Raw genomic sequence first — 23,963 nt, forward strand, 5'->3', positions numbered from 1 at the left:
TGCCACCTAATTTCTATTACACGAGACTTTAGTATTTCGTGCAGCCAGCACGTGCAAAAAAATCTGCTCTCCTGTTGTGTCTGACTTCCTATCTCCCTCTGGAACCATCATTACCCGTGATGCGGCACAGACACTCATTCCAGACCCAGGCAGGATATGTCCTACTTCAAAAATCCAGCAGCAGAGGGACAAATGGCTTGAGTTCAGCAGCTGTGTGCTGATGGTAGGAACTGATTTCCTCACGTTTCAAGCCCCTTCCCTTGCCTTAATACTCAAGATCGCACAAGGAGCAGGGCGTCGCGTCAGGGCAGGACACGGCAGCATCAGGACACGGCAGCACCAGGTGCATCAGAAGTAGTGCAACTGAGACTAGCAGCATCATGGGACCTGGAGATGGGCAACAGGAGGATGGGGCTGTGCCTTGAGCCACCGAAAGCCAGGAGGGAATGGCTGGTCTCAGTCTTGGGTTGGACCATTAGGGTGGGTGGTGGCATTTTCTCCCAGCTGTGGGAGAGAAAGAGTGACCGACTCTCTAACGAGCACCCTCAAACCACCCGAGCAGCGACCGGAGGGCTTGTCTCGCTGACTAACGAGGTGTGCGTCATACAGAGCGACGCCTCCACAGCGGCCTGTTCTCTTACAATTATTTACCTTGTAAGGCTGCCCTAGGAGACACAAACAACATGAACTCTTCCCGCCAGGCATTTTCCCTTGCTCTTGCAAGGAGATGGGAAAGTGAGAGTAAAGCACTGGCTTGTGTGCCAAAGACATCCTTCACCACGGGATCATGGGCTCAGAGAAAGGAGATTTAGGGTTCCTTTTCATAGGCCTTTCATCCTAGCAGCAGACGTTGGCCACCAGTACATTCTTTTAAATTGCCTTCCCTCTCGATATCCCAATTTTATAGGGACAGTCCTGATTTTGGGGTCTTTTTCTTACATAGGCTCCTATTACCCCCCACCCCCACCCCCGATTTTTCGCACTTGCTGTCTGGTCACCCTACTTCCCTCCACAATCCTTGCCCTTTGCATCATCTGCAGCAGCATTTCACCTACAGGTAAAGGACAGAGCAGCCATGTTTTGAAAAAGGCCCCTGCAGGAAATGGCCGGAGAAAGAGGGCAGGATGTGGGGAGTTGATCAGCTGGCAAACTGTCCCCTGCAATATGCTTGCACTCCTCTGGCTTGAGAAAGGAAAGCACTGACCTTGCTCCTTTACTTACACTGCCCAGCAGGGCATTGCAATTTCATCTTCTCTCTGGCATTTATTTAAGAGACTGTAAATCCACTGATCTGGCACGGATAGATTGGGGCCCTTCCCTGCAGTGTGCAGAGGCGTACAGAGCAGTCAGTCACCAGCTGCCCTTTGCTACTTGTCTGCCAACTTCCTGTTTGCCAGAGTCCTCCGAAAGCCAAAGCACTGGTCAAAACATTAACTGTGGAACGCTAACGTAACAAACTGGGCACGCAACTAAAAGCATGATGTCCAATTCTTCCAATTGGAGCAGCCAACACCCAAAAACTGAAACCGAGGATGGATCCGGATCAGTGGACTTGCAATCTCGGAGAAAAAGAAATTTTCCTCTCAGATTTAAGACATGGCCACTGACCTGGCACTGATGGGATGTGACTAGTGACAAAGAAAACTCTGGTAGGAAGAAGATAATAGTAATAGAGCACAATGCTGTTCTCGCTTGTCCACAGGGGTGAGTCCATGCATGCACCAGAAGACGAGCACACATCTCCTGAAGGCCGCATCTGACGGATCGAAGTTATCATCAGCAGATTGTGACCACCATACTGTAGCTTTCAAGGTTCCCAACTGCAAATTTCTTTGCCTTATAAGATTCTAAGAAAGCAGCTGCTGAGCATCAAGCTGTGAAATCTTAATATTCCCCCCCCCCCCCCCAACTTGTGATAGCAAATAGGGAGTTTGGTTTGCTGAATTCTCTGGTCCAATTCGGGCAGATCTTTAGGGCTGTCATTTACGTCCAGGTTTTCTCTTCACTTGCATTGGCATGGAGTAGAAAGAAGGAAAGGAGAACAATTCTCTGATTCAATGAGCTCACCTTCGGTGCAAGCGTGGGGGATGTCATGTCCTCAATCCTGCTTTGTCTGAATGAAAAGCGCAGACTTGCTTTGTGATAGATACAGCACCTAGCCCAGAAATTCTCCTAGCTCAAGTAGCTTCAGACAAAACTATTCTTAAAGACAAGGACGGTGAGGGAATCTCTCTTACTGGAGTCCTGGACTACCTTCTGGTGGTGGAAGAAAAGCTTTAGAATCACAGAGCTCTTCTTTAGGTCTGGGAAAGATAACCAGAGTGTCACAGCTAAACAAAACGGGGAACAGAATGTTACACATAAGGGGTTAACACACGTTGCAAGAAACCAATTCAAATGAAGTGGGCAATTAACACCTCTGCAATCAGAGGACAAAGGAGGATTACGAGGTTACAAATTGTTGTAATGAGCCATGAAACCAGTGTCTCTGTTGAGACCATGATTCTCAGTGTCTATCAGAGTTATGAATTTAAGTAGCCAGGCTCACTGCAAGCTATTCCTAGTCATTCTTGAAATGGGCTTGCCACCAACTGTTTTGCCCGTGTGCTGGCTTTCCAAGACCAGGGCTATACATGCAATTTAACAGCCACAGTCTAGCCCCAAACCTTACAGCATTCAAAGAAGGATGCCTTTTGCTGGTCCTGAGGACAGAGCCTTTCCCTAAGGTCCTTGCACCATGTGAGTGCGGCTCTTGAAACATATGGAGACAAGGCAAGAAGCTTACAGGAAACCTCAGGCCACCCTATATACTGTAGTTCCATCTCAGCCAGCCCTCAGTGTTATGGTGACCTTGATCAATTGGGAAGAGACATCCGGGTATAACCCTTACACTGAGCAGGCCTGGAGTGGACTGCCATTTCTTTAACCTCTGGACCCAAAGTGAGATTAGCTCTATTTTACCATGGTGTCAAACAAACAGAAAGGAAAAAGGTCTTTCTTACAATCCTGAAACCAGTTCCACGGGGGCTGAATCACAACACATCAGGAGCGCTACATACACCCTGCTAGAGAGGTCTGTGGAACATATTTGAGTCTTTAGTGACCTCCTGGGAGCGGGGGAAGGCTGTGGCTGGGTCTGCTGGTTCAGGCCTGGGAGGGGTCACCTGCTTCCCCAGTGTCCATGTCACCTCTTCAGTTACTAGGGTGATTTACAAGGACATGCTGGGCCTTGGCACAGATAACACAGACAGAGGAGGATGGCGTAACACTTATCTCCCACTCTCTTTGCCTGGTTCTCCGTTTGCCTGCAGGTTTCCCCTTGCCGATGCTAGTGTCTTGCTCAGCCTCTGGGACGGGGACCAAGACAGCATGCCCAAGAGCGACTGCCGGGGACCTCACCACTCCGCAGGCCTACTTGCATGGGGTCATGGTGGGGATTGAAAGGGAAGAGAACAAACATTTCTTCTCATGCCATGCAAGGTAAGTGTTTTGCCAGTGCCCCTAACCAATAAACACCCTGGGCCTAATTTTCCTTTACACTAAGGGCCCTTTATGGCAGTGTAAACGGGTCTCAAAGAGAGTAAATGTAATCTGGATCCATTTTAAGGGTTCTTTACACAGCCAGCATGGCACAAAGAAGCACTTGTGTAAAACAGAATCAATCTCACAGGGAGTTACGACAAGTTACAGTCTCACGCTACAGCCACCAATAGAGAAAGGAAAGCCTTGACCAACAGCAGCGTCAGCCTCTGCGGGCTACAGAAAAGGGGCCCAAGTTATCCATCTGTGGCCTTGCCACATGGAAAATAAATGTGGCACAATAAAGTAGCAAGGAAACCAAACACATCATTTGAATTTACCACTAGCATTCTACATTCACCTCAGCATCACGTGAAATGAACTCTTCGTTACCAAGCGTGGACTTGGATTCTAACCCGGACCAGGAGGGTACTTACTGCAGAACTTGTGAAAATCCATTTGCAGTTCTTTCCTTGTGTTCATAAAGATTCTCCCCTTCTCTGTCCCAACCACATAGGTACTTTCATCGTGAACTGCAATGCAGGCTACCTCGGCGTTTAGTTTGGAAAGTGCGGAACACTGGGGAGGTGGGAAAAGCAGCTGGGTTAGAAGAGGGAAAATGTAGAAGCATCTCATGTTTTCACATGGTCATCTGTCAATTTAATGTGTATTTACAGAGTTATCTGCGTTCCATAGACACATTGTAAGTGGAGCCGGAAGTCACTCTTTCCATGCAACATTTTTTTGGTGCAAAATGACTTTTCAATCAAAATGAACATTTTAATTTTAGTCTAAAACTTTGTTTTGGCAACAATTTTCAGTTTGGACTTTTTTAAAAAAAAATTTTTAACTAAACACCTTTTTTTTTTTAAAAAAACACCAAGAATGTCAATGGGAATTAAAAGAAAAAACAACAAAAAAAACCCCCACAATGGTTACCTGCCTCTCGTAACTCTTGTTCTTCGAGATGTGTTGCTCATGTCCATTCCAACAGGTGTGCGCGCCCGCGCCACATACACAATCATCATCGGAAGGTGTTCCCCTAGCAGCACCCATCGGGTCGGCAGTGGAGCCCCCTTGAGTGGCATCCCTCATGGCAGTGTATATAGGACACTGCCGACCCGCCGCCTGCTCAGTTCCTTCTTGCCGCACATGGGGGTAAAGCCTGTCCAAGCCCTTGCGGAATCAGCCCACCATGGGGTTTCCGAAGACTGATCTACCCGCTGCCCCTGGTGGAAGTCCGAGATGGAGCTCAGGTGCACTTTTATAGAGGATATTGCCAGCCCTTCTTGCTTCAGGTCCAGTACGTTGTCCAAAACGAGGGGAATTGGCACTTGCTGCAGTAGGAAACCCTTCTGCAGGGACCACATAGAAAACCACTTCTACTTTGCCAGGTACGTGGCTCGGGTGGAAGGTTTCCTACTTCCCAGGAAAACTTCTCTCGCAGGGTCCAAAACACTGGAGCTCCAACGGGTTCAACCATGGGAGTTTCCACACCGTGAGGTGGAGGGACTCCAGGTTGGGCTGCTGGAGCTTGCTGTGGCCCTGAGCGATGGGGTCTGGGCATAAGGGGAGGGTTACTGGTTTGTTGACCGACAGGCTTAACAGCAGGGCAAACCAGTGCTGGCGGGGCACACCGGTGTCGTGAGGATCAACGAAGCCCTGTCCCGGCGGACGCGTGAGGTGAAAAGCATCTGTGGCGAAGCCTGGGCTGTGGTTCAGAAAGGAGCAGAACCCCTGGCACGTCCAGCCTGAGGAACGTGGTGTGGGCCAGGGCCACATGCATCTCCACTTGTGTTTGCAACTGGGCCTTGATGAGCCAGTCGTCCAGGTACAGAGGAAGGCTGCCACGACTGCCATACACTTTGTGAACAATCTGGGGGCCGTCAAGAGCCCAAATGGGAGCACCGTGAACTGGTAGCGCTGGCTGCTGGCCACAAAGCCAAGAAACCGTGTGTGGGCTGGGATAATGGAGATACGGAAGTAAACGTCCTGCATGTTGAGGGCAGCGTACGAGTCCCCCAGATCCAGGGAAGGAATGATAGAGGCTAGGGAGACCATGTGAAACCTGGCTTTATTGATGAATGCATTGAGGTCTCTCAGATCCAGAATAGGTCACAGTCCACCCTTGGCCTTGGGGATAAGGAAATATCTGGAGTAAAATCCCTTGCCCCTGAAGTCCTGAAGAACCTCCTCTATCGTCCCCAGAGCAAGGAGCGACTGCACCTCCTGGAGAAGGAGTTGCTCATGAAGAGGGACGGGGAAGGTGGATGGGAAGGTGGGAGGGAAGAGAACTGGATAGAATAGCCCACCCCTATTGTGCTCAGAACCCAGCAATCTGTTGTGATCTGGGACCAAGCACGGTAGAAGTGGGATAGCTGGTTCACAAAGGGAGGGTAAGGATCCAGATTGAGCCCTGGTGCTCCATCCTTGGGCGCACCTTCAAAAGTTAGGTTTCAGCCCCGGGGGCTGTTTGGACGAGCCCTGGCCTTGGCCTGAGGAGGACTGCTTGGCGCCTCCTATTATTCCTGCCCCTTCTCCTGGCTGAGTCCTGCCTTGGGGGTCTGGAGTAGAAGCAGGAGGGGGGCTGGGGTTTGAAGGGCTTCCTCTGGGGTGCGGGAGTGTGGATCCCCAGGGACTTCAATGTCACTCTTGAGTCCTTCAGACTGTGCAAGTGGGAGTCCGTGTTCTCAGCAAACAAGCCCACACAGTCAAAGGGCAGGTCCTGAATGGTGTTCTGGACCTCCGGGGGTATGCCCAAAACCTGTAACCAGGCACTCTGTCTCATGGTGATTGCTATGGCCATGGTCCGAGCTGCAGGGTCAGCTGAGGCTGGGGCGGCCTGGAGGGAGGTCCTTGACACCACCTTGGCCTCCTCAAGAAGCGCCATGAAGTCCAGGCGTGAGTGTGATGGGAGAAATTCCTAGAACTTAGCTAGTGTGCTCCAGGAATTGAAGGCATAGAGGCTCAGCACTGCTTGCTGATTAGCAACGCAAAGCCGGAGCCCCCTGGTCGAGTAGACTTTACAGCCAAAAATGTCCAGCTTCTTAGCTTCCCATGACTTTGGGGCAGGACCCAGGGGTTGACCTTGCCGCTCTTTGTGGTTCACCACATCCACCACTAATGTTCCAGGCTCCACCTAAAAAGGTGTCCGTACCCCTTCTGCGACACAAAATACCTCCTTTCCACCCCTTTGGCCTTTCCATCCCTTTGTGGTGTTTTGTATGGTCTTTATAAGGGGCAAGGCTACCTTAGAAGGACCCTCCGGGGCAAGAATGTCCACCACTGGGTCCGAGTCTTCTGGCACCGCCTCAGCCCGGAGGTGTATGTTTTGGGCCACCCTCCTAAGGTGGTCTTTGTGCGCCCTATTGTCCATCGCAGGGAGTGTGGTGGTGGAGGTGCCAGCCACCGCCTTATCCGGCAAAGAGGATGAGGAGGCCTGTGGGACCGGGTCCTCCTGACCCTCAGGCTCTCTGGAGGCTGGCTCGGGTACGTCTGCCCTATTCGGGGCGGACTGTGGTGCTGGTACCACACAGGGTGCTGGCTCGAGAGTTGCACCCGCTTGCGAAGACCCACGGTCCTTGTCACGAGGGGGGTCTTCAGGTGCTGTGGGAGTATGGCATGGCACCGACATGGCTGAAGGAGAAGCACAGGGCGCGGACACCATGGATGTTCTGGAGCCCTGCCCTGGAGCTGATGGTAGGCCCAAGGAGTCCAAAAGGGCCACTGTACCGGCTCCCGACACTGTGGGGGCCAGGATACCACCAGTGCCGGCACGTCCTGCGATCTGCGGTGCCGGGACCGAGACCAGTACCAACTATGTCGGGAAGTCAACAACTCATTATCGGAGTGCGAAGAATAGTCTGAGCCAGACCATGGGGGGTGGAGCCCGACGGTGCCAGAGAACAGTACCGCAGCGACGGGGAACGGCGCTGTGGCATCGTTGGCTTGCCCCAGTGTTGAATGAGTGCTGGCGGCGCCGGTGCTGGGCCTTGCGCCGTCACCAGCGCCGGTGCTGGGCCTTGCGCCGTCACCTGGACCGGCGCCGGTGGTTGCGCCTGCAGGGCCGGGGACTGTGCCATCATGGCTATAAGGTCCCACGTGGCCTCAAAGGTATCCGGCGTGGAGGGGAGATCAATCTCATCCTCCAACTCCTCCCGAGTCAGGGAGTCCACAAGCACCAGACTCCATGGAGCCCCTGGCAGGGCCGAGTCGACAGTGCAGGGATCTGAGGGCGAGGCTGTGGGTGCCCTGACGGAGGACGCACCCCGCTGGGATCCCTGTGCCGTTTCCTGACGGGGGACCGGCACCAGGGACTGAGAGCAGGACTGCATGCTCGAACCCACTTTGTGAGCCGGGGAGTGGTGTCGACGCTCCCTGGAGGAGTCTTTTCGGTGCCGAGGCATCCCGCACCAAAGCCTGTGCACGGCACGACGATGTCGCTGGTGCCACTGCCGGTGACAACTGAGGGTGCAGAGCCACCTTTATTAAAAGGAGCTTGAGGCGATAGCCCCGCTCTCTCTTCGTCCTGGGTCTAAAGCTCCTGCAAATGGAGCACGTGTCTGTTTGCTGGCCCTCACCCAGGCACTTAAGGCACGATGCGCGCGGATCACCCTTGGGCACAGGCTTCCCGCAGCGTTGGCAGGATTTAAACCCCTGAGACCGAGACATACCCCAATGAGGGGATCTAGGGAGGGTGCCACTCCAGGGTACCGCTAGGGGAAAACCTTCCGACAATCATGCACGCGGCGCGCACACACCTATTGGAATGGATGTGAACAAGCACTTGAAGACCAGAACAAAACAAAAAACATTTGCTAAAATTTCCTGTGAAAAATAATTAGCATTTTTAAATCGGTTCTAATTAAAAAAAAATTGCAGACAACTTTTATTTCAATGACAAAATATTTGCTGGCTAGCAGTCTAAGTCTTCATCAGTCAAGACCCTCTCCTTGTGTATTTAATCAACACAGAAATTATGGGCTATTAGGGTCTCTTATCCACCCGCTGTTCCTGACAATATGTTTCCAATGTTATTAATTATCTGTATTCTTGTGGCATCTAGAAACCCCCTTTGAGAGCAGAATCATATTGTGCTGGGTGCTGCATAAATCCATAGCAACAGATGGCCCCTGCCCCCAAAGACCTTACAACTGAAATAGACAAAGAGCGGCAGAACCGAAATTTTATTATCCTCATTCGACAGTGAGGGGAACTGGGACACAGAAAGACTAAATGACTTCCTCAAGGTCATGCAGGATATTTTGTGTCAGGGCCAGAAATTGAACCCTCCTGTTCCAAGTTCTTTCCCCAACACCAGCCTCTCTCTATTGGATTTTGAAGTGACTCGAATAGAGGGGCTTCAGAAGGACATTCATTATAAATTTAAAAATCACAACCCAGGCCACAATAGATTTAAAATGGCACGTGCGATTGCAAGGCAGTTGCAATATACCAATGGAATAGATACAGCACTTCCAGGTTTCCCGGTTTATTAGACCGCCCCTGTTCAGTTACATGGAAATATTTGTTAGAACAAATTGTTTTAAAATCCTGCTAAAAGGCAGTACAAATAATTTCACACATTGGCTTGCCTTCCTCTGAACTGTACACCTCCGTGGAATGCTGGGGTCATGCTCATCTCCATGACACTTTGAGCTGCGTAGCAAAGAGGGGCAGGTAATTTACGACACAGAGCATGCACCCACCAGTAACGACACAAACTATAGATGTGCATGGGGGACATATCTGGTGCTTTCCTGACTCTATTTAGTGCCATTTATAAACCACGTACGCTCCTTCACACAGTCTCCTAAGTGAGCCCCACACCCTTGAAGAAATCTTTGATTTTTTACAATTAAGGCTAAACCCAATATGAGAAGCTAAGAGGCCCCACCACTGTGGAGAGAGATCCTCCTTGTCTTGAGATTAAGGGACCAAGTTCAGAGGGAAGTTTAAGGGGATAAAACACAATCCAGTGAAATATTCACTGAACTCAAAGGAGTTTCCTCTAGGGATTGCTTTTCGTCTTGGGAGCCTTACATCTGACACTGACAATGGCTAGTCAGGTGGTGAGCCAAGATCTCCTGTTTATAGTACAATAACTTGATTGCTTTATCGTTGCCTCGTCCTACTCCTTCCCTCCCCACCCTGCATCTTGTCATAATACAGACTGTAAACTCTTACTGACCCTCTGTACAGCACCTAGCACCGTGGCTTTGATCTTTGACTGACATCCGTAGACATTACAGCAATACAAATAATGAATGGGTTACCCATTCTTCCTTCCTCTTCAGCATTTATGCTACACAAATTTAGACTCCCTGAGACTCTCACCCACTTAAACCTCCTTTCACACCATCTCTGAATTTGGCCCAAGGCTAGGGAATTTTTTAAGACAGGAGAATTGACATGCTAAGTGGCTGGAAGACAGGGATGTAGCAGGAAAAGCAACTAGAAGGAAGCTAAAGCCCCATGTAATTAACACCTTCTTCCGGCTCCTCAGCATGTAACTATGCAAGCTTAGATACTCTGAGACTCAACAAGAGTCTTGTACACTTAGGGCATGTCTTCACTGGCAACTTTAAAGCACTGCCGCGGCTTGTGTAGTTCCAAAAAAACCACCTCCACGAGGGGCGTAGCTTCCAGCACTGGTGCACTGTTTATACTGGCACGTTACAGCGCTGAAACTTGCTGCGCTCAGGGGGGTGTTTTTTCACCCCCATGAGCGAGAAAGTTGCCGCACTGCACAGTGCCAGTGTAGACAAGCCCCAAGACAGCCACTTATCCATGTGCAACATATATTGCCTTCTACATCACCTCTGGACTTGGTTCTCAGAAAGTGGATGGACCCCAAGTAATGGGAAACAATTCCTTTTTGGGGGAAGACATGAAGAGGGTAGGATAATGATTTACCATCCGTAAACTAGAAAAAGCTTAATTGGGAAAAAAAAAAATCCCTTCCATGAAAACAGCAAGAGGTACATTAATTCATTCAATCAACTAAACTAAACAACAGTCAAGGAAAAAACAGTCAATAATGAGTGGGATGGATATGTATGAACAAAAAATTCAAATAATAATTAACTCCAAGTTCTTTTTTAAATTTGTATATGAAACATATATAGAATTGCACTCAAAAGCTTATGTTAAAACAATATTATTAAGATTCCAAAGCCAAGCATTCAAAAGTTAGGAAATGCCAGAATTAACGTTACTTGTGCAATGCTTGCACATACGTGATCATGTAATTAAAGACGATACCCTAATGCATATGCACAAGGAGGCATAGTTTTTTGTGTAATATATATAAATGGCTAAGCTCTTCCAAAGTGACTAGTGATTTCGAGTGCCTTGGTTTTCGGGTACCTACATCTTAATGGGGCCTTGAGGTGGATATTTAGCATTTTCCGGAGGGAAACACACACACGCACACACGCACACATATATACACATACACACACAATCATATTTATATAAAAGTTAACTATAGTTGGAGTTACATGGGAGGGATATTTAATTCATCACATTTTACTACACATGTGAGTAAATACACACACTTTTCAGTTAAAAATAGGATTAGCTCTGGTCCGAGAAACTTAGCCAGTTATCTTGTTTATGTAAGCAAGACTGACTTGTGCAAGATTTCTCCCGAGAGTTATTTTCTTTGTTCTCGGAGATAAAGCCATTGTTATCATTCCCTTGTTGTGTAAAAGCTCATAACAACAGTGGTAAAACATCAAGAAAAATAAATTCAGTTGGTACCAACATAAATATTAATAGGAAAACACCACACATCGCAAAATTAACTGGAGCTGACTTTCTGGCCCCTCTGACTGTCAGGATGGGCATGTGATTTTCATTTCACAGCTCAAACAGCTCGATTGGCTTTACTGCAGCAGAGTACAATTTGATGAACTCAATATCCTTCCCATCTAAATCCAGCTCTTATTCAACCCAATTAACCTAATGTAAAGTGAGCTTCTGGGTGGCAGAATGGCCTCGCGAAGCTTTCAGAGCCGGAGCCTCTCCTGTGATTTCAGGAGCTGTCAAACCCTCTCAGGTTGCTGCAATATCATTGTTAATCATCACTTGAAATGAATATGCCCCCTTTGTTTAGATAAATTATTGGATCTCATATTTGGGTCCCTGTGGCCCATTGGAGAGGGCTCTAATGGGTATCATCTGATTTCAGAACCTATCCTTCAATGTTATCCTGAACCGTGAACAATCCCTTATAAGTGTGTAACCGCCTCCCCACCCCCAAAAACCACCTTGGCAAGCAGCCTCACTCACCATTGAATCTAAGGCAGAAACTAAACTGGTGATGATTTCATTTTTCTGATGAAAAACTGTATTCCATTGGTCCGGTCTGGAGTTATTGGGGGACCCGTTGGAGGGCTTCCCCGTCAGTGCCATATTCACCTGAAACAAAAAAAAAAACAAGACAAGACAAATGTATACCTTACCCACTACTTTTGCAGATGCAGTTGCATCAACGTGGCTGACACCAAGGTTGATCCAAGGATCTCCAGAGCGAAAAGTATGAGTGAGCTAAAGAGCCAGGGTCAGCAGAGGAGCACTGTAAGACACTCACCTCCCCAGTGGAGTGGGCACAAAAGGGGGACATGTAACACATACTGGTCAGCAGGGCCGGATTAACTCGCCTATGGGTCCACGGCTATTAGATTTTTTTTTTTGTATATATAACTATATACAAGTCCTTTTTTTTTTTTTTTGGGCGGGGGGGGGGAGTTTGGCGCAGGACAGGGCTGGGGCCTGGGAGGAAGTTTAGGTGCAGGAGGGGGATTCTGATCTGGGGCAGGGGGTTGGAGTGGAGGAGGTGGTGCAAGGTGCAGGCTCCGGCCAGGAGGCACTTACCACAGGCGGCTCCCGGCTGGCGGTGCAGCAGGGCTCAGGCAGGCTGCCTGCATGCCATGGCCCCATGCTGCTCCCGGAAGCAGCTGGATGCTAGCACATCTCTGCAGCCCCTGGGGGGAGGGGGCGCTCCCATTGGATGATCACAATGGTCCCTTCTGGCTTTATAATCTGTGAATTGGGCTGGGTGCTGAACAGACCCATAGCAAGAGAATCGCTGGCCTGAAGAGCTTACAGTCTAAATTGACAAGACAGGCAAACAGGGTAGAAAGGAGCACAGAGAAGGGAAGGGACTTGCCCAAGGTCATCCAGCAAGTAAGTGTCAGGCCTAGGACTAGAACCCAGGTCTTCTGAATCCCAGTCAAGTCCAGTGCCCTCTCCGCTGGGCCACTCCGCCGGGCCACTCCGCCTTGTAGCGAGGCAGCGGGAAATGAGCAAGCTGGGTGCTCGTTTTCAGTGCAAACCTCGTTTCCTGAAATCCCTGAAAATTACAGTGCTGTGCTCAACAGCTGTTTTACTATTATTAAACGGACACAAGGAATCTCTGTGCACATGACAGAAAGCACAAGTGGGAAAAGGAAATACTGCCCTGCCTGAGTCAAGAACACATGAGAACTAGTTATTGGGGGGGGGGGGGCAGAGAAAATGCAGAAGATTAACATTTGCGATCCAGAAGCCTGACTTCGATTGAGAAATGCTGATCACCTCCAGTGGAAAGCATTAGCAAGCAGTTCTGTTATTGTGGGATGCAGACTGTCAGATGAAACTGAATGAGTCAGTTAAACCAAGCAAAACTGGGTCACCTCACTCCTTGCAGAGGTACAATGTGTCAGGCAATCAAATCTGTACTCCTCATGAGTTCATTCATCTGCTAAAAACCCGCTCAGTGTCTTATTTTCCTGCATGCCAGACTTACTATACTGGCCTATATTTTATTTTACTGTATATGGTGACAACCGGTTCCAGCCACCACTGCATGTAAGCAGGGAAACTGAAAAGAGAAACAATTAGAAAATTCAACCCATGGGGCAAGATGCCCATATGCAAATTATTTTACTTCTGTCAGAGACAGAAAACCAAAATCATCACAGAATTTTGCAACCACAATCCAACCCTAAGCCCACATGATGCACCCTCTAGGCACACAGCATTACCAAGCTTAGTTACTGAGAAAACCTCCCGTCACTTGCTGCATTGTCTGCTGAATGCAGCATCACAAGGCCAGAACCTCTGCTTCATCAAGTTCACCCTTTCTGCAGTGGAGCATGATGGATATCAGGAAGCCAGATTACAGCTCCTGGATTCTCTGCTCAGCCCACAGTAGAGGTTAGAGAAACCTTGGGGCTGCTCTAACCTTTGCCTGCTGGCAAGTCTCCCAGCTGAGCATAGTCAGGGGACATTATGCTCCTCTTTGACTCTCTCCACTTTCCCTGCACCAGGGATTTGGGTGCATCGCTAGGTATACCAGCTCTGTACCTACCAGGTGCTCCACCACTCAGTGGGAGTCCCAAATAGGAGAATGCAGCAACTCTCGGTTCTCTTTGCATGGCCTGGGTGCATAAAATGAGGGGAAAGTGTGAAGGATTTGCTGCAGAACATCTGTCTTCTTGCCTGCCCCACATATACAACACGTAACAACAGAACCCATGATCGAGGCTTGGATCCATTTAACCAAACATTCCTTGATAAACATGTAGAGTGCTATGAAACGGCATGATGGAAACACACGTAAAAGAGAAAGAGGGACAGATCTTCTCACTAGACTTTGCTTTTAGACATACCAATTCTTGCATCGATTTAAGGAACAAATGGTTGCCTCCCACATATCCTTCTAACTAGGTGAGTCACCATTACCATATTGAATTATGGAACTAAGAGAACCCTTCAGTGAATCATTAGGTTAATACACAGCTCTGAAAACCTCATCGGGGGAGGAAGGGAAAGAGAGGGTGGAATAAAAATATAATGGCAAATAGAACCATGAAGCAATCTGAATTTTAGCACCAAGAGGAGACTGTCTGGCTTCCCAGTGGGAGCAAATCTTCCTGTAGGGATTGGGCTGCCACTTGGTTTCTCCTTCCTACTGTTGCCTTCATCATGTGATAAGCTTTTCCTGAGGAGGGGCCTAGCAGCAGGTCTCTCTGTGCCATTTGCTGCCAAAGAAAGGAGGCTCTTATAGAAAGAGACTTTGCAGTGAAATAAATTACACACCGCCAGGCCAATTTCAATATACATCAAGGTTCTTTCATTATTAGAGGGGGGATAAAGGGAATTACAATCATGTTCTGAAATACAGCTGGAACATGCAAAAAGAAAGGGAAAAATCTTTTTTCTTTTTTTTAAATGCCACCTTAAAAGAGTCACCGCCTTAAAAACAGGGCTTTACTGTGACAAGATTTGATTAGAATAGAATTCCATTCAATTTGCTTTCTCCAAGAAAGCTCCATGAGCAAAATGCAAAGCAGGTGTGAACTCTGGCGGGTGGTAAGACCAGACCTCTCCACCAGTCACAGTGGGGAAAGGAACATGGTGTCAGTTCTACTCACCAGTGGGGCCATAGGCTTGACTTTTCAGCAGCAGCCCAGGCTGGTTATTTCGGTTCCATTAGTGAATGTGATGGCACAGAGATTGGGGGGTTACTACTTGAGGGTCACCATAGGGTCCAGATTTTTCAAAAGAGGTCACCTTCTATTTAGGCCCCATAGTAAGTGGCTGGATTTCCAGCACGCTTGATGCTTAGAACTTCTGACAACCAGTCCGTCACTGAGCTGAGCACTCCGGAAAATCCGGCCCTTATCTGGGTCTCTAAAATGGAAGCGAAATCCGTGGCAAAATCCGGCACAGACTATGGTAGGCTGAGCCCTTGACAGTCTGTCTCAAGCTATGAAGAGGGGCTTTCTTTATCAGACTCATCATCAGCATCCCCCTTCCAGTCAGACAGAGGTAGCTGACGAAGCAGATCGGAACACAAACAAAATCCTGCTCCATAGAAGATACCTAGCAAGCTATAATAACGTTCTGTAGTTCTATACAGCCTCCTGACCCACTGCTTTGCCAATATTCGTCAGCGTGGCCTCACAACGTCAATGGGTGGTAGGGCTGCATTACCACCTGTACTTCCATTTAACAGATGCAGAAGTTGAAGCACAGTACTGTGCCCAAGAATCCAGCGGTAGAACGGGGTCCAGAACCCTGAACTCCTGTCTGTCAGTCACACACTAGCTACTAGAGAATGCTTCCTACACAGAAACTCCAGTTATATCCATGTGATGTTATTCAAATAAAGCCACAGACAAATTTAACATCCACCTCACTTTGGTCAACTTCAGCAAAACCAGCCCTGAAAATCAGAGACAGTAGCACCCAGACATCTAATTTTAACCTCCCTTTCAACCTAAGCAGGTGTGAGTTGCAGTGAGGTTTTGCTACAAAGAGAGAAGGGATTTTTAAGTTACTTTAAAGCCCCTTTGTAATACAACATTTTCTTTCTTCCAAACTTTGAATTAAAATCCATATGAAGTTATATCAGTTGTGAACCCAAGAGTCACTTGATGAGGGTGAACAGATAGCAACTGTGAAAAAACGGGACAAGGAGTGGGGTGGGGGGGTAATAGGTGCCTACATAAGAAAAAGTTCCCGAAAATGGGACTGTCCCTTTCAAAACGGGACATCAGGTCACCCTACACTTGATCCAAATTCACATGGCTGTACAGTGCTGATCCAACAGTGAGGCCTCTCTCCACCCCAGGGATGCTGGAACAAATCTGTATAGTGGGGGTGCTGAGAGCCACTGAACCAAAGTGTAAACCCTGTAAGTACTGGAAACCAGGGGGTGCGGCAGCACCCACCACACCCCGAGCTCCAGCACCTATGCGCTCCACCCTACCAATCAGCTCTCATTTGCTCTCCAGATGTCAACACTCCTCTCCAGATCGCCCTCTTGTTAACATTCTCTAACAAGACCTTCATGTGTTCTCCCATGCTGCCCTGCATACTTGGGAGGAGTTCCCTGGCAGCATCCCCAATGCCACCTCATTATCCTGCTCAGAAACGTGCCTTGACAACAATGCCTACAAAAACATGCCAGCAGTTGGGCCAATGGTGTCCAGAGACCGCTGCCTATCATCCTGAACAGTATTGTGTCACTGTTTCCTTGTACTCCCCCATCTATCTGAATCCATCTGTTGTCTCTTGTTTTAGGCTTAGATTAGAAGCTCTTTGGGACAGGGACTGGCTTTTTGTTCTGTGGTTGTACAGCACCTAGCACAATGCAGTCCTGGTCCATGACTAGAGCTTCTAGGCGCCATGATGATACAAACAAACAAGTTCACGGAGGCAATAAGCACAGTATTACAGAGAGAAGCAACACTCTCCATACAATCCGTACGGCCATGAGTACACAAGCAAATCAGATGTGTTCTGCAATCAAGGCTCCCACCTGGCCTACCACACAACCAACTCAATCCATCTGAAAGTTTTTAAACTGTGTCTGCATAGGAATCAAATGAAAATACACATTTCTTTTTACCCATTGTAGGCAAAACCAATAGACCGACACACCTGGCTCCGCTTAAAAAAAAAAAAAAAACTACCACCACCACCAATAAGCTAAAAAGTGGAGAACTCGCCCTCCTCCAGAAGCAGCAAAAATAAAAATGAAGTACTTCTCCACTACCAGCATTTAGTATATTGGGCCCGATTCTCCTCTCCCTTACACTGGTATAAATCAGTCGTGACTTTGTTGGAGTCAATAGAGCAACACCAGCGTAAAACTGGAAAAGGGGAGATAAGAATCAGGTCAACCATTTGCACCGCAATTTCTCAGGGAGGTCTCGGACATGTACAGAAGGGGTGGCTTCACTGGTTTGGGGAACAAAAGATGGCTGCTGAGCTTCCACCCCACACCAGAACCAAACCAAACTAAGCTGGGGTCTAGAAAAATTTAGTTAATTCTTTTCATTAGTCACCTGTTTGGCGTGTGGCTAAAACACTTTGGGATAATAGATAGGCCTATAATCAGAAGAGCTGAAATACCATGCATGCATGCCCACAGACAGACAATCCTTTGGGTCATTCTGGCACAACCAAAAGCAGAAGGGACCAGAAACCACAAGAGAGGCCTGTTCTTCTAGCCTATATATGTAAGCCCAAGAGCTGATATCGTTGGGTGTTTTTCAGAAACAAACTTCTCAAGCTTCTGAGGTTGGCCCACCACTAGTTTAAAGTTCAAGAACATCCAAGCTGATAAGACCATGAACATGCTGCTTCACCTCTGTCCTGTGTGTGTCATGCCAGTTTCCAGATCTTTTGCACCCCAACGTTACAGAGGGAAAAGGAATAGTGAACCCACAGTAGACTGGTAAAAAGGTTCGGATGGCAGAGCTTGGGGCAGGAAGGAAGAGAAGGAAAGTCACATTAGGAAAAGAAGGAGAGCAAGAGTCATGGAGGGGCCCGGGCAGTGGACAGATCTGGAGCTCTGAGCCATGTATAAATACAAAACTGCCACCACATTTTGAACTGCTGGGCATTAATTCCATCTTGGGCTTTGGGCAATGTGTAACAACAAATCATGAGAGCAAAATCCCAGACAGAGTTTCAGCTCTACAACTCACATTTACCCACTCCTTATTCAAGATGCAGTTCCCACTAGGAGCTCTAAGAGGGAGAAGGGAGACTGAAGCGCTAACACAAAAATCAGGAGAGAACAAACTGGAGCACTTTCCTCCTGTCACCAAGTCCCCAAGAATAAGTCACAACCATAAATCTATATTCCCCCACAGTACTGCTTGATTGCCTGGTTTTACACATTCTTACATCTCACATCCTCCTCGACTCCCCTTCAGCCCCGTGTATGTTTCTGAACCCACATGGTCCCAGCACAGAGTTTTCAAAACTAAGCGCAGCTCTAGGGGAAACACTACTAAAACCTTCAGCGCTGACAGTGGCTGGCATGTGCTGTAATGGCAGCCAGGCTGCTGTGCCTTCTCCCCTTCTCTCAGTGGCCCAACCGTTTAAAATTTCAAAGCCATTTCCTCTCCCAAAAGGGGCATCAGAAAAGCAGCATCAGGAACTTTTTCTTTTTTAAGCCTCTTCTTTTCATCCTGGCCCCTTGTTACCTTTTCAGTACCGAACTATAAAAAAAAAAAAAAAAAAAAAGACTCCTGGTGATTATAAGCCTATTATGAGCTCCCTTCTATTATTACGCTGTAAATGCAGTGCTATTGAAACGAGTGTTCTGGGGGTCAGCATTTGGAAGCTATTACAGGAAGAAAGCAGGATATGCCTGGAGACCTCCTCTGCCATGCGAGAGAGTGTTTCATTCACTCTTAAATTGCCAGTAATGACCTGTAAGTCATATGACCTCTATTCTCTGCTGATGTAAACTGGCCTAGCATCATGGAAGTCAACAGAATTGGACCAATTTATACCAGCAGCAAATTTGGTCCCATACATAAAAATTGCATCATGTCTTACTGTATTTCAGCGTATACTCCACACTCTATGCTCCTTTATCTGTCTGCCTTTAGCCACTTGTTGTCTCTTGACTTACACTTAGATTGTAGGCTCTTTGGGGCAGGTCTACTCTGTTTCTTCTATGTTACTACAGCACCTAGCGCATTGGGGTCCTGGGCCATGACTGGAAATCCCAGGTGCCAACAGGACACAAATAAATAATACTTGATTCACAGTTTACAGAAAGAGCAGACAAAATAGGTCATAAGGTGCTTTTTTAAAATCAGAGCAATATATAACAATCCTTCCTTTCTCCCAACATTTGTTTGTTTTGTCTATTTATGCTGTAAGCTGTGCCGGGCAAAGACTTGCCATGTGTATGTACAGTGGCTAGCAATCTCGGTTTGGGTCTTTAGGTGCCACTGTAATACAAAACACACCAATTTAGGTGAGATTTTTCAAAAGCATTCAGCAGCTGGCCTCTCTGCTCCTCCTGGAGTCAACGGTAAAACACCTGTAGCGGCAGCGTTAGGTCAAAGACCCACCCTTGTAGCACACAAACTTTTGGCCCTTCTCAGCCAGCGTCAGTTTTTGCCAAACACAAGTGATTTCCTTTAGCTAATTTTCCTCCCGTCTGGAAAGCTGTAGCTCAGAACAGGAGGACTAGCCTGTCAAAAGGATACAACGGCATGCTGATTTATGAAAAACGCTGCTTAAATGCATCAATAGATCAATCACAATTGACACTAAACACCGCTCCCTTGCTCCGCCCCTTGCCCTGCCTTGTTCGCTGGAATATTTACCGCATGCATCTGCGCTGCTTTAAAACCTCAGCTCTTCCTTGTACTCCGCTCCATCTTTCTGTGCTTCTTTCCCCTTCTCCTCCCACGCTTCTGTCTATGCAAAAAGAGCTGCATCCAGTGCTTCTGAAGTATTTGCTCTCCAGCCTGACTTGCTGAAAACTGTAGAGCTCTTTGCTGTAAACCTTCCCCTTTTCCCTCGAGGTACACCTCCCCAACACAGAGCCAGGAGCCTACTCAGCCCCTCAAATCCTACTCAGCCCCTTGAAATCTCCTTTCAATCTCTACCAGCCATGCCCTCGACTGAGTCCTGCTGCATCCGGAGCCAGCTACTTTCCACTCCTGTGCTGGCGACAACGATCGCTAGACAATACCAAGCGCAGCACCATGCATTCCGATAGTGTCTTTCGTGCAAGGGTCTCAAAGTGCTTTGCAAACAACTGAACCCCTCAGTAGTACCATGGCCATATCACACGAGGCTCACATGCAAAGCAAGGTGTTCTGTCTTCCTACTGTCCATACCAGTCCCAGCCGACCCCCTCACTGGTCCAAATGGAGTCCACACCCACCCCTCCTAAACAAAAATAAAGGTCAGGGAATTTGTCTTCAGTTCATTCATCCAGCAACATGCTGAGGCCGGCATCTCTCTGCACAGCCCCCTCTCCGCTGGCCCTTCCCCACTGTTAAGGAACCACTGTAGATAGTGTTTCCTGTGGAGGAAATGTGTGGTCAGCTACAGCCCTTCCACCAAATCTTTCAGATGGGGCAATGAGATGCTTCCGGGCTTTAATTTCACAAATAAAGGGTGGCAAATTAGGCAGTAATGATTCTGAGCCATTCAAACCAGATTGTAAATCATGTGCTTGAAGCTGCAAGCAGATAAAAGGGGGGGCCGAGAATTTCTAATGAAGCAAGATTAGAAAACCAGCTGAGCCTCGGTGCGCCCGCCTGAGGAATAAGAATGAAGCTAGCTGTACTTAACTCGATTTGCTACCCAGACAATAACCGCAGAAGGCAGGAACTCGGGGGCAGCCAACAGCAGAAACCTGATTGTTTCCCTGCAGGCCCTGGGACCAATCTCACCCTGAAAGGGAACCGAAAAGAGACAAAAAAAAGGAGACTTGTTTGGAGTGCTGGGATGGGGCTGACTGAAGGAAAAGCCTTTCATTGCTAGAATGGTGTTTCAGACACCCCCTGAGAGACATCCCACAAGAAAGGTGTCTAGTGGCCCTTAGTGGCCAGCAACCCATGTTACCTGTCTCCACATGCTCCTCTCCTCAGTCACTGACCACATCTGAGCCAGTGGGAAGACTAAGAGGTGCCTTTCACCACGGAACATAGCTGCTGCAGCCAAGCAATGGCTGAGCGGTGGGACTGGCAGCCCGTAAGTTTTGGGGAGAGCACAAGAAAGCCCTCACAAAGCCTGCTGACCGGCGCCAGGCCTTTACAATAAACTGCAGGAGAAAAGGAGGCTAGCGGCCAGCAATGAGCCAGTCAATCCCAACTCCTCTGCTAGGAAGCCCTCCTCAAGGATGGGAGCTGTAGGGCCAGATTCAGAGTCATGCTATGACCCTTTCCCACCAATGGTGGTAGGGCAGGTGCTGGCCAGACCCAAGCCCCTGGGCCACCACCAGTGAGCAGGCCCACTCCACCGACTCTGTGCTACCTCTCCAGGAGTTCCGGGGGTAGGGGTGCAACAGGGGGTGAAAGGATGCTCTAGCCAGGGCACTCTTACACCTTGGCAACACCATGCCCCTGCCTGGCCATAGGTAGCATGAAAGCAAGGGTGCAAGTTAGCCTGGGCTAGGGGCTGCACTGGCTTCTCACAGCCTTAGAACAGGCTGTCTCCTTCCTGTCCTCACACTGGCACAGAGATGAATTTGGCCCTTTGTACCTGTGAGGGGCTGGGTGTGATTCTCAGGTGCTGAAACAAGAGGGCACCAGCCCAGCCTTCCTCTCATGCCCTGAAGAGAGCTCTGGCCGAATTCTGCAGCCAGCTCTTTGCATTTCAGATCCATCCAGAGTCTGAATAAGACAGCATGCGCGAGCTGGTGAGAGCTCTAAAGAAGGCAGCTATCTCCAAAGGGAGAGGGCCAGCTGAAAGAACATTGGGGGGGGGGGGGCGGGGGGACAAGATCAGAGAACAGACGCTGACACAAGACTCTAAGGAAGGGGCTGCAGTTTACGAAAGAAGCCATCCGCAATTTAAGTACGGGCCAGGAAAGGGAGGATAAAAACCGAAGTCCAGGTTCTACTCTCGTTTACACCAGTATAAATGCAAAATAAACTCACTGGTTCTGGATTTGCAAGCAGGTAGCCATAAGCAGAGTCTGGCATTGGAGGTCAGGTTATTGACACCTGAGAGTTCTCTGGTGATTAAGTGCAAATTCAGACTGCGTGGTGGTAGAGGAGGATTACCCTGTCACTGACGATCCCACAGGAAGGATGCACGTGCACTCAGCCATGCAGAGGCTGGCTGTTACTTGTGCATGAAATAAGTTAATGAGGGTGGAAGCAATTCTTTATTAGATAAAAGAGAACGACTGCATTTTATGAATTACATCTGCATTCTGTTGCAGAGACCTCCATGCCAGCTCTTCCCATAAGTGGATTGTTAATGCACACACGGTGTCTTTACCACACTCTGCAAAGAGGCAGACAGGAATCTGTCCCATTCTCCAAGGCTGCTTGCCAGTACTGCAGTCACAGTAAGAGAAAATCCCCCAGGCTGGGATTCTTTGTCTGAAGCTAGCTGGAGCAATGGTAAATCCATTCCACCCAGAGGCAGCAACTTGACTAGCTGGGATCAGGTCCACCACAGCACAAGCTGCTGCTGCACAGCTCAGAGGGGAGCAGTCAATCTTTTTAATTCCTTCTCTACACAACCCTTAACAATCACTTTATTCTTCAGTGCTGACCTCGCGGTGTGGTGACGCTACTATACCCTGCCCCTCTCTTGGGAATCAGCTCTCACTGTACTTCAAGAGGGCTACAGTTAAATAGAAGGGTACCCTTGCTCTCCAGAGCCAGAGGTTTGTTCTGGTTGCCCGGAAAAGAAAGCATTAGACACTGTGTCTTGGAATCACTTTCTCTCGTAGCAAAGGATTTTCTTCGGGTTTCACAAGAACAGCTGCGCTCAGCTTGAAATTGGACCAGAACGTTGATGACCCCATTTGAAAAGTTAAAGGACTTCCCGGCAGAGGGAGAGAGAAGAAATGCCTGCGAACAGGATGGCAGAGGGATGGTGCCTTTCTGGCACAAGGCGGAAGGGCAAAGAGCTTCCTCCCTCGTCTTGAAAGGCAGAGCTATCATCAAGGCTGCTCCAGCAGCTCTGCTGTGCTATGCCAACCCTGACCCAGAAAAATCCTCTTAAAACCATCTGACATTTCTTAACAATTGCTGAGTGCCCAGTGCAAGCCGATGGCTGGGTTTTGTTTTTCCCCAGGATGCTCTGGGAAAAGAGCTTATTAGCTCAATGACTTTGTAAAATAAAACAAGAACTTAAAAAACAAAAAAAAAAAAAACACACACACCCTCCTTGGTGATGCCCCTGCTGCTGAGCTGCAAAGGATCTCAGTGACCCAGGCTAGCAAAGCACACTAGCCAGTCTTTTGGGTCAGGATCATCTATTGTCACTCTGGAACCACAGGTTACCAGTGATCTTAATGAAGTCTGCCATTTCCCAGAACACGTCCGTACAGGGCACCTAACGGCAAGGTCAAACCTTTTTCAGGCAGGCAGGCAGCATTAAGGATGAAAAATTTAAATGATTTGTTTCAATCTCTGGGAAAATCAGCTCTGCTGTGCAACCTTGTCTTTAACAGAGAGGGGAGGTTTGCAGAGGTCCCAGCAGACAATGTTCCACCTCCATCTATCTTGTGGCCTCTTGAATTAAGGGGGAACATTGTAGACGGGTCACAACAACATTCCACGCCATTAAGGTACAGCCTTTGGGCTCCTGGCAACTTGGTACCATGTGGGCAAAGTTCAGATGCATCTGTTCTGGTTGATGAAAAAAAAAAAAAAATCCAGACTGGGGCTCAAGCTAGATAATAGATCAATAATGATAATACTTTACAGCAAGACAGTGGCAGAACTAGATATTAAGCCCAAATGCTTTGCCTCTCAGTCCCTGGCCATTCACTGCACCGTATGCCTCCTCTATTTCAAAATAGTAAGAAAACTCAAGACAGTCTAGTTTTCCAGAGGATTGACAACCCTGGTCATAATGGGCAGTGCACTGGGGGCCTGACCCTACACCACTAAAGTTAATGGGAGTTTTGCCACTGACTTCAATGGGAACAAGACCAGGTC

The 23,963-nt window shown here is 48.3% G+C and overlaps 1 protein-coding gene across 7 annotated transcripts in view; it reads right to left on the reverse strand.

The window, feature by feature from the left end:
• Window positions 1-23,963, reverse strand: part of GTF2IRD1 (GTF2I repeat domain containing 1) — a 173,118-nt gene that overhangs the window by 89,971 nt on the left and 59,184 nt on the right. For 3 of the 7 annotated variants that reach the window (XM_074974922.1, XM_074974920.1, XM_074974915.1), the window contains exons 1-3: window positions 19,653-20,174; window positions 11,815-11,943; window positions 3,957-4,098 (exon numbers count right to left, since the gene is read on the reverse strand). In XM_074974922.1, the coding sequence (XP_074831023.1) occupies window positions 3,957-4,098; window positions 11,815-11,943; window positions 19,653-19,661 (280 nt within the window). In that variant the 5' untranslated portion in view covers window positions 19,662-20,174. Of the gene's footprint in view, window positions 1-3,956; window positions 4,099-11,814; window positions 11,944-13,876; window positions 13,896-19,652; window positions 20,175-23,963 lie in introns of those variants that run through there. The other 4 variants (XM_074974916.1, XM_074974919.1, XM_074974918.1 and 1 more) reach the window with 3 other exon arrangements.

The sequence above is a fragment of the Natator depressus genome, chromosome 17 (genome assembly GCF_965152275.1).
Source record: "Natator depressus isolate rNatDep1 chromosome 17, rNatDep2.hap1, whole genome shotgun sequence".
In the NCBI taxonomy this organism is placed as follows: domain Eukaryota; kingdom Metazoa; phylum Chordata; order Testudines; family Cheloniidae; genus Natator; species Natator depressus.